Source organism: Carassius auratus, chromosome 11 (assembly GCF_003368295.1).
Source record: "Carassius auratus strain Wakin chromosome 11, ASM336829v1, whole genome shotgun sequence".
Classification (NCBI taxonomy): domain Eukaryota; kingdom Metazoa; phylum Chordata; class Actinopteri; order Cypriniformes; family Cyprinidae; genus Carassius; species Carassius auratus.
Window position 1 is genome coordinate 10631486 of NC_039253.1, and position 21248 is coordinate 10652733.

Consider the following 21248-nt stretch of genomic DNA (forward strand, 5'->3'; position numbering starts at 1 on the left):
TTTTACGATCCATACAACAACAAAATTGCCTTGGAGCTACTCTGTTTTAAAGTGACAGAATGATCCTGAAAAGGGAGTCCAAAACAAACAGCTTCAACAAATCAAGATGTCAACTGCAGACGCAATAATGATCTGTGGTTCAGACATGGAGTCTCCACACACACACACACACATCTGATTAGAGCATCTCAAGCCATGTACGAGCCTCTCGGAGATGAAAAACACTTGACCTTTGAAAGTCAAAAAGCACTTTATAGTATACATTATATCAGAAACCCCTTGCACTCCAAGGCTTAAACATAGTAGAAGCATCTTAATATTTACTTATTCTTGGTCTGTCACACATTCAAAGCACTACAGACATTCAAAGGCTCTCTCTGGAGACAATTTGCATTTGAGAAGCATTGGACACTGAGTAAAACATAAAAACATATAAACACATGGCATTTACCTTGGTTAGAGGTATTGTTGCTATCTCCCCTGCCTTTTCAGACCTGCAAAAAAATTAAAGAAAAAAAGAAATAAAAAACATGCATAAGTGACTACATGTGTAGTACAGCGTATTACTCTCAAATGAGTGATAGTTTAACTCTATGACACTAAAATCCAGTTCTTTTATTACTCCAGCCACACTGAAGAACATTCTAGTTAAGCGGTCAAAAGCCTAAAGGCAAGGCCAAAAGGTTGCTGCATGTGGAGCATGAAGTGAATCTGTTACAAGCCTCGGTAAAAACTTTTCTAGGTTTGGTCCACAGGGTAAAATGTACCTCCGATCTTTCAAACAGTCACCCCTCTGGGAACGTGTGGACTGATTCTCCATTCCATTTCCATTCACTGTTGTGTCTTATAAAGTCCTTGCTTTTGGCTCAGTCCCTGCGTCTTTGAAATTCAAATAATTTTTTGTCTTTTTTCTTTGTGGCTTTGTAGCTAGAGGGCTGTATTTCAGAGCTGCTAATCTGCTTTTGGAGAGAGGAAGCCTGCAGTAATACTTGATGTCTGGCCAGTTTCAAATCATCCAGGAGGTTATTTCTGAAAGCTAATCAACGGAGGAGATTTGACCACATACATGGCAAAAACTGGAGAACTAACCTTAAATACATTGTTTTGTTCCTCGTTGGCCAGAAAAGAATTTGAATTTGACTTTCATTTAATCTCAGTCATATTTTAACTTCAACCAAAGGGGTGATATAAGTCAACTAACACAGTAACTCACTGCTCTGTCCTTCCATACGTCACAACTAATGAGGTCTGGAATTTAATTTAAATTAAAATTAAATAAAATTTATGCATTTAGCAGACGCTTTTATCCAAAGCGACTTACACTGCATTTTTTCATTTTTCGCAAATTTTTACCTATCATTTGTTTCATGGGAATCGAACCCCCAACATTGCACTTGATAACACAATGCTCTACCAATTGAGCTACAGGAACACTTTTTAATGATATATAATAAAACTTAAACCTTTACCTTTACAAACCCCCTTCAAATAAATAAAAATCTTTGTCTATTATTAACATATTGGCTATTTATTAATACCTATAAAGCTCATATTCTACATCCCCAATCCTAACCAGAACCTAAACTTAACTACCTTACTATTATGCAGCTAATGAGCAGTTTGAGGCAAGAGTTGTAGTTAATGGTTTCTTAATGGCAAGAATTGGACCTTAAAATAATGTGTCCGTTTTAAAAGCAATTCAAAAATCAATTAATCAATCAATCTGGTATTGAATGGCTACAAATGGAGAAAGCTAATGGGTCGTGCTATCCAGCTAAACCTCATAAATAAATATTCTGTATTTGCGGATTTTATTAATACCCTTTTAATTACCCTACACACCCCATGTTCTTCGACTAAATAAATCGGCACGCAAGCATCCAGAGTAAAGACAGCAGATCAATATCAACAATGGCATTATCAAATTCAGTCCAAAAATAATAAATAATTACAGAAAATACCTCTGCTCCAGTTGTAAAAAAGGCTTAACGATTGTAGACAAATCAGTCGCACGGCTGACAATATAATTGCCTGCGTGGAAGAAATATTGAATAGCTCCACTACAGTGCTTTAAATGAATAGAAAAAGCAAAGCTCTGAGTCAGTGCTTAGAATCCATCAGCTGTATATAATCAATGAATCCAGAGGTTATCAAACGCAAGGCAACGTCTGAAGCAGGCTGACCCTCTAGCCGTGGGGTAATGCCTCTGCCTGCTAAAGTATATCTCGTTTTCAATAATGGAGGCCGCCAGATGAGAGGCAGTCAGGCCTTTAAAATATTTAACCCTGGCTTTTGTAAAAGAGACGCATAATGCAGTGGAAATGACATTCTCTGTAACTGTGGCGCAAATGAATTTCTCTTGGCTTTAATTATTTCTTTCCTCCCACTCCCCTGGAGTCCTCCTCTCTGCAGCCAGAGGACTGTGCGCAACGTTTCGTGTCTGACCTCCATTTTTTAAAAATTTCAACAATTCTGCCGGGAGACCGAACGCTCTACATTTCCCACCGAATCCCTTGCGTCTGCACACCCAGGTGTGGACCGCATTGTCCCTAGGTCTGTGTGCACATTTAAATAAGCCGACGGAGTCAAACTGCTGTTAGGGGAACACATGAAACGGCTAATTGAATTGAATGGGCAAATGAAAGCCTAAACTGAATGTAAAGCAAATTATGAGATGAAATCTACCACTACAGCGTTTGGAGAGCCTCTAGAGAGTCTCACTACACATGGCGGCCCTGAGGGGAGGTTTTTACTCATTAGCGAGTTGTAGATCTGATGCTGCGAGTGAGAATGACAGCGGGCAAGAGAGAAAGACGGCCACAGTAAAGAAAGACAGATGATGAATGAGGTGCTTATTCTGGGATCAACTCATAAACATGTACTTGAAACCTGTAAACAAACAGCAACATATTGATTTATATATAATTACAATATAGATGACATGCATTCACGGATGCGGCTTGTACTACGTGCATAACAATGCACTCACACGCAAACAGTGCTTTACGACCTCGAACACATTTGCAGTGAACCTCAGCAGATTTTATTTTCGAGGTGTTTATGCACCTGATAATGGAGTTAGGCTCATGCAGTTGGTCGTTTAACCTCCAGGGGTCCCTGTTGTTCTGCGGATCCCTCACTCAGAGTCTCATCATTCCCTCTCTTAACTACCTCCGACACCTGTCGTCATCAAGAAAACATTCACATATTCAGAAAGCAGGGGTGTGCAGACAGCTAAATTAAATTATTGTCAAAATACTGACATGAAGATCTGTTTCACTGCGAATATAAAGGAAATATTTTGTGTAAAAAAAAGAATTAATCAAGTGGAGGGCATTTAAGAGCATGCCTTAAATTTTCCCCCTCGATGTAGTATTTTCTAAATTAGTCCTGATACGGCACCTTTAGATACTGTTTGAATAGTTAGAACAGCATAAGTCTTCACCATTTATTCTTTTAAGAGCGCCAACAATGGCTTTCAAAGTAAATTACAGAGTAGGAGGGCCTTGGAGTAAAATTGGAGTCTAGTAAAGCTTTACTTAAAAAAAAAAAATGATATGTAAAAAAAAATCCACAGATGAGTGAACAGAGTTCACTGAATTCCCTTGTCAGAGTTACATCAAATGCACACCCAAAACACACTTTCATTTTATTCCAGAAATCCATTTCCCTAACTACATCTTTCCGCTAGTTTGGAGCTGGCTGGATTACCTCGACAAACCCTGCTGATATAAACCGGATGAGAGGGAATGCAAACAGCAGAACTCTGCGATCTCCAGGTAGCAGAATCCATCCGCAGAGAGCTCGAGGTGGAGGGAGGGGCCTAAAACGAGACCGTTTCTGAGGGGAAAAGCTTATTTACAGGGTCCTCACCTGCTTAAGTGCTGCTTAGTCAATCATACAGCGCTCGAGTTGTGTACCGGGGTAAAAATGGCTGCGTGAGGAAGCATCTGGGACCGAAGAAACCGCTGACTGACGTGTCTAATCATGCTACACTATCCACAGTCACACAAACAACTCTGAATCATTAGGGCCAGAAATTTATCTGCTTGTATTACACATGACACCGATCCGAACGGAGCTCATTTAAATATTAACACAAGCCTCATACATAAACACGTACTGTAATGTATAAAGTCCTATAAAAAGATTCCTGCCTAGGATGTTCTCCATTTCCCCCGTCACTGATAGAGCCAAGGAGACAACGATTAAAAGAGCCCGAGTGATGTTCGGATTCAGTCTCACTTGCGTTGTCATTCATTGTGCGACTTGTTTTATTCAGCTGTAATTCTTTGTGACTAGAATCGAACGCGCTCTAATTCGTTATCTGCCATTATGCATTATAATATAGAATGAAGATATGGTTTAAACGCAGACGTATAACACCAGAATACAACAGTGCACAGAGCAAAACTAAAGTGGCACATCATACCTCCCAGTTGTTTTTTCACACAAAAAAATAGAACCGGCATTTGTTAGAGAAGACTTTGGCCCATGAAAAACAACACCTGGTAGGCTACACTAAGGCAATCATGACAGCAACCTTCGACTATCATGTCTCCCGAGGCATCTTTACAATTGTTGTACAAGAACCTCAGTGCATGCTGATATAAATGTATATGTTCGCGTGCATGTATGCACTCACTCCTCTAGGGAGATGTTGGAGTAGATAAATGTGTGTGCTGTACGAGTCGTCTCTGTTTGTCCTGCGCTGCTATTTAAGAGTTTCTCCTCCAGCAGTGACTCCACGGCCATCTGGGGAACAATCTCTAAAACTGCCCAACACCTGCGAGAAAGAGAGAGAGAAAACAAAAGGTAGATTTTCAAATGATTCATATGGTACAAAACACAATAAATATATTATACAACATAAATATATGATACAAAGGTATCACTACAGATATAAATACATAAAACACACATATAATTTATTACTGTTAAATATATATAACATAAAATATTAAATGCCACGTGCATAATTCATTGCATGATACAGTACGTGACGAATTATGAAAAACATACATTGCTGTTCATGTTCATATGTTCATATACTAAAAAAAAAAAAAATATACAAAATACATAAAAAATAAATTACCATCCAAAAAATTAAAAATACTTTTTTTGTTTACTGTTTGGGGTTAGTCAAAATCTATCATGATTTCCACAAAAAATATTAAGCAGCACAACTGTTTTCCACATTGTTAATAATAAGAAATTTTTATTGAGCAGCAAATTAGCACATTAGAATGAGAATGATTATAGAGATGATATTAGAAATTTCTGAAAGATCATGTGACACTGAAGACTGGAGTAATGATGGTGAAATTTCAGTTTTGCCATAATAAATAAAATTACACACACACACACACATATATATAAACAATGTAATATTACTTCACAATATTTTACTGTATTTTTTGCTCAAATTTGAAAACATTCAAAGATAATCAAATGAAAGAAAAAAATGTTTAAATGGAGATATATTCATTTTGCACGTTTTCTTGCCACATATACATATTACATGCTAGTGGGAGAAAACCAAGTCCAGACATCATGCAGGAAGACGTCTCTACAGCAGAAAGAACATCTTTTCCTCAAAGCTTTGATAATTAATGCTAAAGTACTTCAACACACTCTTCAGAAAAAGCTCTGTGCTGAAACAGTCTGTGCCTCCAGTGTGTTTCCACAATCTAACTGAAGGTTTGGGAGGCGCATGTTCATCTAACCCTGCCAATCATGACACAGGTGTACGCATAAATTAATTGCTCGCACTTGTGAACATTTATGCAGCATCCCTCCACCCCACCTGTAATACATTTTTAAGCATTCTTGAGCCCTCCATCATAGGCCACAAGCCAAATCTGTCTGTCCTTATTCCACTTAAAGATTATATTAACGTGAATATCTTGACACTTTACATATGCACCAAATCACACTGCACCCTCCCTTCTTACAACCTGTGAATCTCATGAATACTATTGAAGTTCTGTTCCATCATGTGATGTCCTGCTATTGGCACATTTCCTATGCGGGCCACGTTTGTTGCAGGGGGACCTGGTTTAAATGTGCAATGACTTCGGATTTTGTCGTTATCAGTTTTAGAGGACGGACAGACAAGTATTTCTGAACTCCTGTAGCTCTCCCAATCAAAAGTGTGCCGGACAAAGTGGAAGTTATTATCTCTAGATATGAGTGCTTGTGTTTTCAAGCAGACCCCCCTGTACCTGGGTGCTCCACGCAAAGCCGATTATGTGCAGGTCTGCGTCTCTCTCACACCGTGAACCTTGCGGTGATATTTCAGCGAGAAAATGGGTCAATGCCAAGCATCACCAGGCTGCTGTTGCATATTAATGATGAAGCTTGGCTGTGACAGATGAGATTGGCCCACAAGAGTCCTCTCTCTCTCTCTCTCTCTTATACACACATGCACTCTCATTCTCTTTGACTACTCTGTTACGAAACCTAGTGAGCTGCCTCAATGTCTACTGCCTAGGCAGCAGTCTTATAAAGTGGCATACTAACTGACATGGAAACACATATGCAACTGATTTGAAACGCTCTACATGCTGGTCACATAAATAACAAAACACACGGGAGACACGAGTCACAATTGATTTAAGTCAAAGTTCCTTTAAGGCACGTCAGTTCACTCTAGTCTTAGCTCTGATGCATATGGGACACGAAAGTGGAAACACTTCAGGAACTTTGAAGCCATCATCAGATTGGTTGAATTCTACAGGATTTCTGTGAGATGCATGTGTTGTGTTCTTTAACGTTCCACCGGGAAACAAAGATACCATGGCGCCAAACTCTCTCACGAAAGAAGAAAGCCGTCGTGTTTACAACTGTGACAACCAGGGCCGTGCAGAGACCTTTGGAGGGGCAGGTGTTCAAAGTATAAATACAGCAATATATTGTGATGCATTCCTTGCTGATTCACTGATATCAATATGGATGATTATGTATTGATATGGCAGCAAATGCTGTGATGCAGTTTTGAAAAAGAAACAGATTAGAAAAGACAATTTTAAATTTAAAAGTAAAAAAATATATTTTCTTTCCACCTAAATATTACTCTGGGATTAGAAACTGAAATGTCTTAAATTGTCCCAACCTGATGGCTTTTTCTTCTCTGTTCTACAGAATAATTAAGAACAGCGGTTATAGTAAAAACTATAGAAAACACTTGTGCCTCTACATTTTCCTCTTTCTCACCAGCCTCTGTCTCCTGGCTTGCTGTTCCCTGCTCTCTTTCTGTTACGTGTGCCTCTATATTTCCCTCTTTTTCTTCCTCTATCTCCATCTCCTCATCTGATCTATTACTTTCCACTCTCTGTCCATCTAGGAACAAGGCTCAATTTACTATTTCAGCATTAATCTATTATTTTAACCATCACTACTACTCTTGCACCTAATCAATAAGTCCACCTTAAATATTGATACAAAACATTAAAAAACTGATACACTGGAATATAGTGATTAATATTATTATTATTGTTGTAGTTGTTGTTGTCTAAAATAGAACACCTTTGCAATGTAAACACATGACAGGCTACATTTGTTATTCATCTCCTTGACACTGCACTTTGATGTCAGGTTAGGTATATTATTCATTTTATATTGACAATGATATTTCTACATTTATTTCCAGAGAGATATTATTGAGTTTACAGGCTAAAGTGGTCTTGCTGTTGTAAACACTGTTGCTATTGTAGAAAAAAAATGTAGATATTTGTGTCACATTTAAAATATAATTATATTTTAATTCATTTCTGAATTGTTTTTATTTTCATAATAAAAATTCAGAGAATGGGAAAATCTGAAAAGTATATAAAAAAAATACTGTAATATAATAATAAATATTGTAATCTATTAACAACGCATAAAAACCCGACTTTTTACTTAAGTGCCATACATTTTTTTTTTAATACAACTGAATTTGCAATATTGCAAATATTGTAAGTTACTTATTTTAACACTTTCATTTTACAGAGAGTAAAGAACATTTACATTATCAAAAAACATTGTCATTCAGTCTAGCCATAGTTCAGGCACTCTCAAAAACTCCCATTAAAATCACTGAAGCACTTTACATTACATTATGCACATCATACTTTTTGTTGATTCTGGTGAGAGAATTCGCTAAATAATTCAGCCAATGAGCAAGTGAACAAAACACCGCGTTTCAGTGATGACTCTTCTGCACGTCTCTGATTGGCCATTGCATTTATAAGCCCAACCGAATAGTTTCTAGCCAGCAAACGCATATTTGAATTTAGAAGCTGATGTTGTGCACTGAATCTAATCACACCGCTGTGATTGCATAAAATATATTACAAATATTTCTCGGTTTGGAAGCTGCATTTAAAATCCACTTGGCTCAGAAATCTGAGGGGGCACGTGCTCACTCACTTTGAATGGGCATGACGCCTCTGCCCTCGATGCCTGTGAAACGTTTCTCCCTCAAACAGCACTCTGACGTTACTTCTACACTACAGGCTACACACAGCAATATAAACAACCTATCTGCATGTTCTCACATCACATCGTTCTTTAAAAAAAAATAAATAAATAAATAAAGAAACCTCAAAATCACTTCGCTGAGAATGAAACACCTCTTACCAGCTTGTTGAAAATATCCTCTGGCAATTAAAAATTGCGCATGCGCGTGACGAATCGTCCACCAAGGCACCAAGGGTAAAAGGGGCACCTGCCCCCCAACACCCCCACACGTGCCTGGTGACAACGAGTGATTATCAGGATCAACTAAACGCTGGATTTTCAAATGTATGTGAAATATTTTAAGTTCGCGGCATAGAATCTTCAAAATATGTCTTACACTACACACCGGTCTGTTATTGTGGCGACATTTCATCGCTTAGTAACGTGACGATGAACGAAACGAACTGTGATTGGTTGTTTAACATGTCGGTCAAACGAGTTCATGGGCGGGCCTTGGCCAGTAAGTGAATTGCAGAACCTTGAGTCTGAAGTTCTGGCTACCCGAGACAAGTTAACTGCAGCCCATTGTTAGTGTCACATTATTTATGTATATGCTAAAACACGGTATCTTCTTTAATTAGAAAAGACATAAAATGTTGGGTCCAATAATATTATTTTAAATAACTTTTTTAAAGCAAGGACACATCATTCAAAGGGTGACATGATGGTTTTTCTATGTTCATACAAGCAATTATACTTAAAACAACAATGACATTTTTTGTTCTTTTAAACTTTCTATACATCAAAACTCATCATGTGACACTGAAGTCTGGGGAAATTGCTGTTGAAAATACAGTTTTGCCATCAAAGGAATTAAATGAATTTTTCCCCCATTATTTACATATTACAAAAATATTTTCCAATTTTACCGTTATTATTTAGTGTTAATCAAATAAATATAGCCTTTTTCCACTTAATTGTTTATTTTTTTGCACAAAGCAAAAAAAATAAATAAACATATTTAATTATAAATTTAGCCTAAATATATCTTAAGAAGCATGCAATGGAACACACTTGTCACCCAGGATGCCTTAAAATGCTGTCTACATAGGCAGCTCACGAGGATTTTGAAAAAGAGTATACATTCCTTTATCTTGCTTTATATTTTCCTTTTGCTTGGGCTGTATTTATTCTCTTTTCCCTTTATTGTAGTCTTTTTTCCTCCTCCAAATCCATTTCTCATTTTATGTATGTCATACTGGCATTCCCTTTCTATCATCTGGTTCTCTTTCTGTCTCATTCTCCATTTCAGTTTCCTTCAACTCCACGCCTGCTCTTTCTTTCCCTCTCTGTCCCGCTCTTCTGGGGTCTCAAGAGAATAAACATAAGATCGACTCCGCTGGCTGAATGTACAGAGAGGCTTTTGGAGTCGGTTCAGAGGAGACCTTGCTATGACTGAGAAGAATGATAGCACACAGTATAAAGCCATGGTGGCTGCTACGCTTTCAATCGTGCCAGCTTTACAGGACTATCCGCCTCTGTGCAGAGTTCAAGGATGGGGTCAGGCCATGGATCGATATCACCACACCGTCTGAAATAAACTATACCTTGTGTGTTTCAGTCAAGACCTGTGATGAGTAAAAACAGGTTAATGGAGTTCAAAATGTTAAAATGTAGTATTAAATATCACACATCTCTAATTATGTTAAGCTTTCCTGTTTCTGTTAAGTTAATTGTCTTTGTAAGGAGAGGTTGTAGATTGATTTAGCTTGTAGAAAGCATCAAAAGAAAACTAGTTGTTTAAGTATACCAGATTAGTATACTAAAAGTAACTGCAGGGTATTTTTATGTATTTGTAGTATACTGAGCATTAAATAAATGTATTTCAAATACATTTTAGTATTTTCATTTTTCACTAGGGTGATATAAATTAGTATGATTGCATTCATACATTTTGCATTCAAACCATTGGTTAGGTTTGACGTGGGGACCCTAATGCTTTCAGTTTTTCTATAAAATGTACATTTCTGTATGATCTGCATTATATGAACTCATTCAAAATAGGTGCCTTGTAAAATAGTTATGTTTCTGATGATATCTGGTTGGTTTACATTCTTACTGCCACAGTTTAATCTCAGCTGACATATTTGTGCGTAATTTGTGTGTAACTTCTTAAAATGAGAAACAAAAATGTAAATCATACCAACCTGTTATTGAAAAAAAAAATAATAATAAATGTTTGTATACAACAGCCTAACCAGTTTAATCATAATTGAGGACCAGCAAAAACTAGATTTAAAAATCCAAAATAGAATATGTAAAGGTTTTAATTTAATTGAACATTAAACTAAAAAAAAAAAAAAAAAGAAAAAAAAAGAAAAGTACATTTTAAAGCCGGTATAGGTGGTTTCTTCAGCAAGGTAGTCAGCCAGTTTTTTAAATAAATGAATAAAAGTGGTGGGGGAATGCACAAATATTCTTTTTTTATTATTATTATTAGTAAAAATATAAAATAAAAATAAGATGTAAAGAAAATGAGAACATGTATCAGCTTTCCCAAAGCTAAGTAAAACAATCTCTCGCTCTTTGAGAAACTGTAACAACAAGCAGGTTTGTGATAAAGAAGAAACTCTGAGAAACTCACAGTATCTCATCTGGCCCTCTGAGAAAGACAGAGTGAGTGAGTAACCTGATAGTGAAGTAGTCTGTCAAACATGGAGTCTAGATTGCCAACACAGCCACTCAGGGTTAATGACACTCCATGAGTTTAGGATGATTTAGAAAGTCCTTACGCTCTACACGACCAGAAATGATTACAAGCCACTGCTTACTCTAACGAGCGTTAATAATGACACCGGCGCCATTCATCCCCCTCGTACTTCCATCAGGACTATGCTGGCGTTTACGTGGCAATGCATTCATATCAATCGCGTTGTCGCTTTTCAAACATCGTCCGATTTATGGCACTCCTCAGACGAGATGCGTCACAGCTTGATGGTTCTGAGCTTGTTTTGAAGACTCAATCATTTGACAAACAGGCTGCGTGACGTTCTTGATGCTCTGTCGTACAGGAGTCAGGATGGGGTGGGGATCTCATTTTGGTGACAAATCTAGCATGGCGGGATCCACCAGAAATCACTCATCAGTCACCGTCATCCTGGCCCAGAATGCACTGGCTGCAGGGTTCATTAATGCTGTGCCCGCAGGCCGCTCAGTCACTGATGACTCAATTACGATAGGACAGCAGCCACCCAAAGCAAACTAAATCAGAAGCAGGAGACATTAGCAGCGCAGTTCCTCAGAGATGACAATAGAGTGACTTGTTAAATGTCAGAATGGCGATATGTAACGCATTGCCTGACTGGAGCGGCGCTGCGGGGGTGATGTATACCTTCAGTGGGTCTTATCGCAGAGAATGACATCAGCGGCTGAGTGAAACAACTGTTCCACGAGCAGATATCCGCTCTGAGGTTTAAATTGGGACAGTGGCATCCATGACTAGAGGTGAAAGTCAATTATTATCTACTGTATGTGTTGACGTATGCAACCTGTTATATAAATTAGCCTACAAAAATGAGAATGAAAAGATACTAATTGCATTTGCTGTACTTGTAAAACATCGGCTGCAATGCAAAACTCTATTCCAGACAAAATAATGACATGAAGACTGGGCACTGCTGATATAGATGGGTTTAAAGACAGTTTAAATACTAATCAGTCCTGGAGAATAGGTTAAATGCCTAAAAATTACCCCGATTCATACTACCAATCAAATTTTGGGGTTGGTAAATGATTAAATGTTTTTTTTTTTTTTTTGAAAAACGTCTTTTATGCTCACCTGCATTGATTAAAAATACACTAAAACAGTAATGTTTTGAAATATTCTAAATATCCCAAAGTTTAAAAGGTATTATTATATTATAGAATATTATATTATATTAGTATATTATTGTAATTATTATAAGATTAATTACAATTATTAATTTGAATTTAGTAGTAGTTTGAACCATTGCATCACTAGTTTTTATCTTTGAAAGACCCTCTTTCCCTGAAGTCTGCTAAAGTATCGCCTGGGGACAGATGGACTCTTGGTTATGAATCAGTGCTCTACAAAACTACATTTATAAGTCAAGTAAAACTAGGTTGATATTGTGATTGTAGATAAAAAGGGAACAGATAAAAGATTCTGAAACAAAGACTTGAAAAAAGTTGACAAAAATCAAAGGAAAAGCATCTGCTTTAAAAGGCAGCAGACAACTTCATAAAACTGTTTTCCTCACTCTGCAGCAGCCACCGGAGATTTATCTTCTAATCTGTACAAGCTACGCTTCAGAAGATCTCAATGCAAACCAGCGAAGCTCTCCTCCTCTGCTCTCTCAATAGAGGACATGAAATAAAATTATGCTCAGTTTGATAATTAGATATTAAAATTATGAGTTGGCAAACTAAAAAAAAAGAAAAGAAAAAAAGAAAATCACTCTGCAGTCGACAGGTCGAGTTGAGAGCACTGATGCAAAGTGCTTATAAAAGTACATTAAATATTGCATATTTCCCTGTCAATGAGTCTATGGGAGTTGCATTTCATTGGAAAATCTTGAAGATGCTACCGATATTAAGGTAAATTATGCTGAAATGGATCTACTTAGTGGAGGCCAAGTCATCTATTGTTTCACAATCAGATCAGAACAAAATCTGTACAATTGATTTACAATAGCAGTGCATGATAAACAATGGCAAAAGTGAATGTAATGTGCTAGTTGAAATTAGGATTAGCTAATTATTTATGCAGTCTAAAAAAAAAACCATGTAGATTTATTGCATCATAACATCCCATTTAAAGATGAAGTCACTTATTTACTAATAACAACTAATGAAGTTTGGAATAAAAAACAAAGAAATAAATAATAAAGACTGAACAAGCAAATTTCCCAAACACTGTCATCTGCCATTGGTCAGTCAGACAAGATAGTCACACCCGAAACTTAAGATACTGGTTGAGCCAATGTTGCTTTCTTAGACTGGGCAGCATGATTAAGAAATGTGAAATATTTTTCTTTGAGTAAAAATACCTAACCCTTAATACAAGATTTACTAAACTAATTCACAAAAAGACAAAATTTGTTAATGTGGTAAGAAAAGTATTAAGCGTGATTAAAGATTCTCTGAAAGAAATGGATATCATGCAATTCCACTTAAATCACAAATTTATTTTTAAGAATATTTTAAGATATTTATTTCAGAATAAGTAATGTTTAGTTTGCACTATAGTTTAAAATCAATCTAAATAATAATAAAATTCTAATAATAATAATATTTGCTTCTCAATATTTTTACACAAACAAGATTAAAAAAAGGTAACTGTCATTTACCATCTCACTGGAATCAGACTACAAATTAGTGTCTCTGCATATTAAACTGGGATAACAGAAAGTATTTTAACATCACAAATCACACACTTGAGCTTTAAGATACTAAACTGCATCCGTTCTTGATCTGACAGTTATATCAGCACCTGTTTAGAAAAAGAAACATCTAATGCTGATAGAAGGATGTTATGTTTGGTAGCTGTCTAATATCTCTAAAGAAAGACCACATGATGCCAAATTGAGCCATAAAGAAGGAGGGCTGCATCTGTCATGCTTCAGAAGAAAGTGGATATGACAGATAGCGAAAAACAAACAAACAAAAAAAAAACATTCCCAGCAGATGCATGGTGCTGTATCACGGGCGTTAATCGTGTCTGGCCAGGAATTATGGCATTAGAGTTGAGTTGGTTAAACTGGGTGAAACCAAATGCATTTACATACAAATTTTTTTAATATGGCTAGCTGTGAAACAAGTTCAAATATATTAATTAAAATATATTATTTTAAAACATACATGAATAAATACCCCTGGTTATTGTGCATTTAAAACACGTAGTTTATTAGTACTGTTACAGAAATCGTGCCTGTTTCATATGACGAATATGTATCATATTGTATAGGTTATTAGTTTGTTTATAATAAAACGGTGTAATCCATATGTTTGACAAATTTATATGCAATTCAGATAAATAAATCTTAAATTTAAGTGTAAATATTTTTCTGAGAGTCATGTCAACAAGAGCTAAATTATCAGTGATTCTTTATTAGGGCGATTAAGTGGACTGCCTTGTCTCTGATGTGTGATAATGTATCAACAAAAGTCTTCCGATAACAATCAATTCGACCGGAATGGAAAGCTGATGCGAGTCCATTGTCAAATACTGTCTGCCATTAGCGGAGCAGGGTAACCCGCAGTGATTTGAGGGAAAGACAGTGTTCTACCATAGTGGCAGGGATGCAGCAGTGCATTCTGGGTCTCCGAAGAGGCTGGCATGAGATCACATCTCCTGTAGCTGACTCCTTTCATCTCATCTGCTCCAACATAATTGCTTTGGGTCTCCTGAGTAACATAGTGCTGATTGGTAACTCAATAACTTCTTTACAGATGATTAGATGAAACGTCAGATTTTTTCAGGGTGTGCTAAAATCAGACAGACATCAGGGACAGATGACAATCGGGCAGCTCAGGAGGGAGACGGACAGCAGACGTCTCCGTCTTTCTCTGGCCTGCATGTACATCAGATGGAAGTCGTTCAGCTCAGCTCTTTCTGGGTCATTTTAAAAACAGCGAGTGCTTTTGCTGTGACAAATGAACAGGGAGGACTTTGCAATGTTAACTTTGAACTTGACACTAGTTTTACATTTATATTCAACTGAAGGACACCCAAGTAACAAATGATAACCTAGCTGACTCCATCTATTGTAGTTAATGTTCCTTACTCAGTTCCTCACACAAAATTATTGTATGACTTCAGATGAATTTGAATATAGTCCACAAATGTTTCTTTTGTTTTTGTTTTGGTATTTACATGCAAACATTTCTCCACTTTCAAAATCCATTTGTAGAATATAAAGGTTCCGTGAATGTTAAAGGTTCTTCATGGAACCAGATGCCAATAAAGAACTTTAATTTTTATGACTTACATCGAATGGAACAAATGTCAACATTCCTTTTGTGTAAAGAAATTAAGTCATAAATGTGTGCAATGACATGAGGGTGAACAAATGGTGAAATAATTTTCATTTTGGGTTTATCACTTCTTATATTATAAAAAAAGCAATTATTTTCCAAATTTAAAATTTCATATTCACCAAAATCATAATCTAAAGATTTAAACTTACCATAATATATTTAAAATTGTGCATGTAGCAAGTCCTCCAAGTACAGCTCTTCTGAACCATAAAACCTGTCCAAAACAATTTTATTGCAACACAGAATTCTCATGACACATAGTTAATTGCACAAGAAAATAGTTTTGATTATGATATTAATTAAAGTAATGTTACCTGTGTTTTAACATGGGAGATTTCTGAAAATAAAAAAGGCATGACGTTGACAATCCCACCTGATTGGAAGAAACAAATATTAGTCAAGATAATAGTGTCAAGCTTAATCAATGACCCTTAAAAATGATCTTTGATCGTGTTACCCAACCTATTGGTCTAAGTTGATTCAGACATATTAATGATTCATTTGTATAAACACATGTTTAAAAAAAGGGTTAATTTTGATATCACAGCATAAAACATTTGGTTATCTAACATACCATGTTTACAGTGATTTATCAAATTATTTTAATGGCTTAAAAGTGTTAACATACAGTATCTAATAAAGTAGTCTCCCGTCAACAATGTTCATTAGACTAACTATAGGCTGTTTACAGTTGCCATACAGCAACTTGCTACATTGATATAAAACGCGTGGTCACTTTATTGCCATTTTAAAACTGCTTCGAATGAGGCTCATACAATCAGAATTAGTCCATTTTACAAGTTTACTCTCAGTTTTAGCAATTGTTAATAAAAAAACAGGGAATTGAGAGCAGCTCTATAAATGTTCTCTTAAAAGTGCTGACAGTCACAACTGCATTTTCTCTTGGACCAAATGAAAATCATCAGTAAGATAAATACGAACGAGGAGCAGGGGACTAAACCCAGTACATTACAACAGATGGCGCACAGCGAAAGGTAAGAGCCCTTGTAATTGCAGATGCTCCCAAGAGCCCAGAGCTGGATTTCAAGTAAACCAAACGGTGGGCCCTTGTGAGATTGCTCCACTTTTTGCACCTTTTCTACAGCATCTGCATTAACCAAGCAGTAATTAACAACCTTGCGACTGCCGAGCAGTATGCTGACATGTGCATTATAAACACTTTGGCGTTTTTTTTTGTTTTGTTTTGTAATAAAATACACTTGTTTTGACACCGGGCCAGCTCATTCCCTTCTTGTCAGCTGGACCGGAGACAGATAGACTCCCCCTGCTGTCACTGTAAACAAAACCTGGCCTTGTGACTCCTTAAAAGCAGACGCCCATTAGGTGCCTGGAGGTTCCACAGGGGTGTATGCTAGGCCCTTTAAAAAAGCCGTCGAGCAAACAGCTGTCTATTCAAAGGTGTCACAGTGGCTTTGGCTGTAAATGATAGCAAGGCAATGTGTGAGACTCTTGCGGGCGGATTTTGTTTGTTCTGTTGACAGAAGCCTCCTGTGGGCCAGCGAGGTTTGGCTGCCTCAGGACCTTACAGCTCTGAGTGTGGCAGCCAATTAACAGGATTAGAAAAAGGGACAGAGAGAGAATTCCCTGGACTCCTGGCTAACATCTACATTGTCACAGTGATAAGGTTTGAGAGGTACTTTCATTAACTGCTCAGCACACCAGCTGCGATGAACACACACTGGTGTCTCTGTAGGGTCCAGATCTCTTCACTCCATTTCACTAAACCCAAACGTCACCGTAGCGCCATTTTGGAGAGTATCCACTGAACGCACAAAGAACAGCATACATTGTTTGCGTTCAGGAGATGCTCTACAAAATGGCGCTACGGAGGATACAAATTGTTGAATTAAGTCATTTTTTTTGTTTTCTTCTTGTACAAAAAGTATTCTCGTAGCTTGGTAAAATTACGGTTAAATCCCTGATGTCACATGGATTATTTTACTGATGTTTTACTGACGTTTTACGGATGTTGATCATGTTACTTACACTGCTGTCTATGGAGGGTAAGAGATCCCCTCAGAATGCATCAAAACTATTTTAATTTGTGTTCCAAAGAAGAACGACATTAAGGTGTGTAATTAATGACAAAACTGGGTGGAGGAACTCTTTAACGCACTAACATACTTTTTAAGCGAAATGTTTACTAAATTATGTGTGCTTGGTTTAAAAATTCAAAAACATTGTACATGCACAATGTAAAATATAAGATAAAATGTAGTGCCTTCATTCACGGCCTTTTGATCAAGAAAAGATGTAGGCCTCTGTCCATCAGTAATTCACAGAATTGTTGTCATTTGCTGCTATTAAGGGTTATTTTCATTAACTACAACTATAAATGTAGTTTCTGATGTAATGAAATTGCATTTTTGCCATAAGTGTCCAAATACTTTGTCGATCAAGCTCCTCCACCCACCAAAAAAACATAAAAAATTTGGAGGTTTGTCTTACCGAGAGCAACTGTTCCCATTAGAAAAGGCTTCCCGATTTGGGTGAAGTCATTTGTGGTCTCTTGGTGAACCTCTGAACCCACAACAAATGTCACGGCCACCTTGGGGCAAAGAAATTATGACAGGCTGTAAGACGCACGGCACAGAGCATCCGAAGCAATCCAGCCCACCAATAGATTCTCATTTCAAATGACATTTGCAGGGATATACAAAAGCAGAGAGAAAGTGCAATGACAAATGTCTTGGTCGTTTCTGTCAAGGGTTACTGGAAATGCCTTGGGGGAGCACAACCAAAAAGTGTTTTACCACAAATTGATAGCTTTTAATGTCATTTGAAACTGAGAAAGAGATGAAATACAATATGTGAGAGAGGAGAGAGAGCGAGAGAGTGTGAAAGAGAACAACAGTCCTTGACCTGGATATTTGTGGTGCATGACTAGCTCACAGCTGAAATAATATTTGCAAGCACTATTTGATAAACATGCTGCATCATTGGGATAATTTTATTAGCTAAATGATTTGAAGTGACAAGGTCATGCCAGTGCAATTTTAATCCAGTGAAACTACATCTATTTGTTTTCTATTTGGGAATGCACAAAAAACGTGTTCACGTGGCCAAGTAATTTGGAAGGCTCTGCTTCCAACTTTGTCTAACAGCATTAAGGAACAACAATATTACTAAAACGATTAAAAGAACCAGAGAGTTTGAACTGATTCACATGAATGAATCAACCCCTTCATTTTTCAACTGTAGATGTTATTAACCATGTATCAGTGAATTGGGATACTTGGAAGTGGGAAAAATAATAATAAGCTAATGGAATGCAAATTTCATCACAGCACCAAGTGTTGCTTAAGCAGTAGGCTACTAAGCACTACTAGGTCTATTTTTGCTCCAACAAAAATAGCAAAACTAGCATCTCTGAAATTACTTGAGGAATGATTCACTCATAATACACTTGTCGCCACCTACAGGCATAACGATATAACTTTCAGAAAGAGTCACACCGTCTGAATTTGCAGTAAAAAAAAAAATAAGTAGCTAACAACACTGCAGCACCTTTGAAATAGGGCACTCGTAATGCATCAAAAGCAGCATGTCCATTTTCAGTGATGAGCTGAATAAGATATTCCCATCTTATGTGGCGCTGTTATTATTGTGTTCCAGGAAGTCACAAGACCTTCCTGTTGTGTTAACCCCAATTCTCACTATTGTCGGACTGCTAGAATACACGGCTGCCCATGGGAGGACAGTAGTGCAGAACTCTTCTATCGGGAGATGACAGCCCACCTGTGCAGCCAGACGCAGTGTGTGGCCGAGCTGTGAGATTGTTAATGGAATTTTGCAGCACTACGTGCCCGCGAGAGAGCAATGAGAAGCTCCTCAGAAACAGCCTGCCTACATATCACTGCCCACACATGCAGAGCCATGAAATTACTCCCAGTGAAGGCGGACATCTCACTCCCTCTATAGCTCACTGTCTTGGAGAGAGAGAGAGAGAGAGAGAGAGAGAGTGAGAGCGACATAGACAGATTAAGCGGATGCCAGGTTACTATAGCTAGCTAAAACTAAAACTACAACGATGTTTTCGTTACTTGAAATACAAGAAATGTTAACTGAAGAAGGTAATCTCTCTCTTTTTTTTTTTTTTGCTAATTAATGTAATACATTCACTAAAAATGAACTAAAATGAATACAAATTATAAATGTATTTACTTATTTATTTTGTTTATTATATTTTGAATATTATTCGTCAATTTCATATAGGAATAGACCATGGCCTTAGGTGTGAGAGAACCTGGGTTCGAATCCACTGTTGGAGAAACACCAATGTGTCCCTGAGCAAGACACTTAACCCCTAGTTGCTCCAGAAGGCGTGCGACCTGTTACATATAACGGCAATATGTAACATAAAATGGCGAAATTTGAATAAATATAACTACAGTTCTATGTTGACTGATTCTTCGAGAAAAAATTATAACATTTCTCATTATTATCAGTGTTGACAACAGCTGTAACTGCTTAATATTTTTGTTGTGGAGACTTGATACATGTGTTGCAGGGTTTCTCTGAAAGAAAAAACAACAACTTATTTCTAGCTTTATTTTCTAAAAAATAAAACTTTTAAAAAAAAATCTCTTTGGTCCTCTGACCCTACACTAAAAAGCTTGTTCTGTAAAACTGTAATTCAAGAGCTTCTTGCTTCTTGGAAGAGCCAGAAGAGGAAACTGAGAAGAGGAAGGCTGGCCATAACAGAGTCCTATTGTCCTGTAAGTAAACCATTGCACTTAAAGGACCAAGAGAAGAGTTGACCTGGATTACTGAGAAGACATCTCCATTAGATGCAAACACGTGGGCTTTTGGAGCTCTAGGCCAGCGAAAAAAAAGATTCACATTAAAAGTGGCTTTCTGTTTCCTTTTAAAGGCAGGATGGTGAAGGGAGAAACCGAGCAAAGACTGTAATCTAGCTTCTTTCCTAACTTGACATTGTCAAAAAATCGCCAAGTGACGGGTCTACGAAAAATGCCAGTGTAGAAGCACATATTACCCAACGGTGGCTGTTCCCGATCAAATCTCATGGCTTTGTCTGAAAGTGGGCCATCTACCTGGCCCTTCAACATCTCTTCTCAGCTCTCCCTATTCTCTCCTTTCCCCCTCCATTCCTCTAGTTTTGAGCCATGGCTGAGGCTGAAGAAATGGAGGTGCGAGGTACTCTATCCTGTCAGGACTGACCCATCTCAACAGATGTCATGCATTAGTGGTGGATAAGAATGCAATTTCCTTCAGCGTTTGAGATAGCATTCATAAATACAGGCATTTGCTCTCACTCTATGATAATAAACACAAAGAACACAAACTGATAAAGTAAGACAACAAATGCACATCTGTCGACCAAACACCTTTAGCGCTTTCTAAGTAAAGCAAATCCTCTCTAAATGCATGAAGGCCTCTCCAGCGGCTCCAATCTTCTAATGCACACAGGGGACAAGATGATGGACTAAGTGAATCCATTTCACGGAGGATCAGACTGGAGGGAGAGATGGTAGAGGAACAGGACAGGGGGCTGGGGAAGCTGACATCCTAACCCTCTCGCCTGGTACATCGCAATCTTCTCTCACTCTTTTGTCTGCACGCTTTTTGAGCGAGAGAAAACATGACAGAAATTTGCTTTCGCTCTTCAGCTGCAGCGCAATATACAGAGTTTTTCATCTCGCAAGTCAAATGACGGTAGTTACACTCACTGAGGAGTTCAGCATTGCTTTGGAGTACTGACGGCT

The 21248-nt window shown here is 37.4% G+C and overlaps 1 protein-coding gene across 2 annotated transcripts in view; it reads right to left on the reverse strand.

The window, feature by feature from the left end:
• LOC113111007 (uncharacterized) overlaps positions 1–21248 on the reverse strand; it is a 101720-nt gene that overhangs the window by 38606 nt on the left and 41866 nt on the right. For both annotated transcript variants that reach the window (XR_003293247.1, XM_026275373.1), the window contains exons 9-13: positions 17971–18070; positions 15816–15874; positions 15651–15715; positions 4646–4786; positions 452–494 (exon numbers count right to left, since the gene is read on the reverse strand). Coding sequence is in view for 1 of the 2 variants with exons in the window: in XM_026275373.1 (XP_026131158.1) it covers positions 452–494; positions 4646–4786; positions 15651–15715; positions 15816–15874; positions 17971–18070 (408 nt within the window). In the remaining variant the exon portion in view is untranslated. The remainder of the gene's footprint in view (positions 1–451; positions 495–4645; positions 4787–15650; positions 15716–15815; positions 15875–17970; positions 18071–21248) is intronic.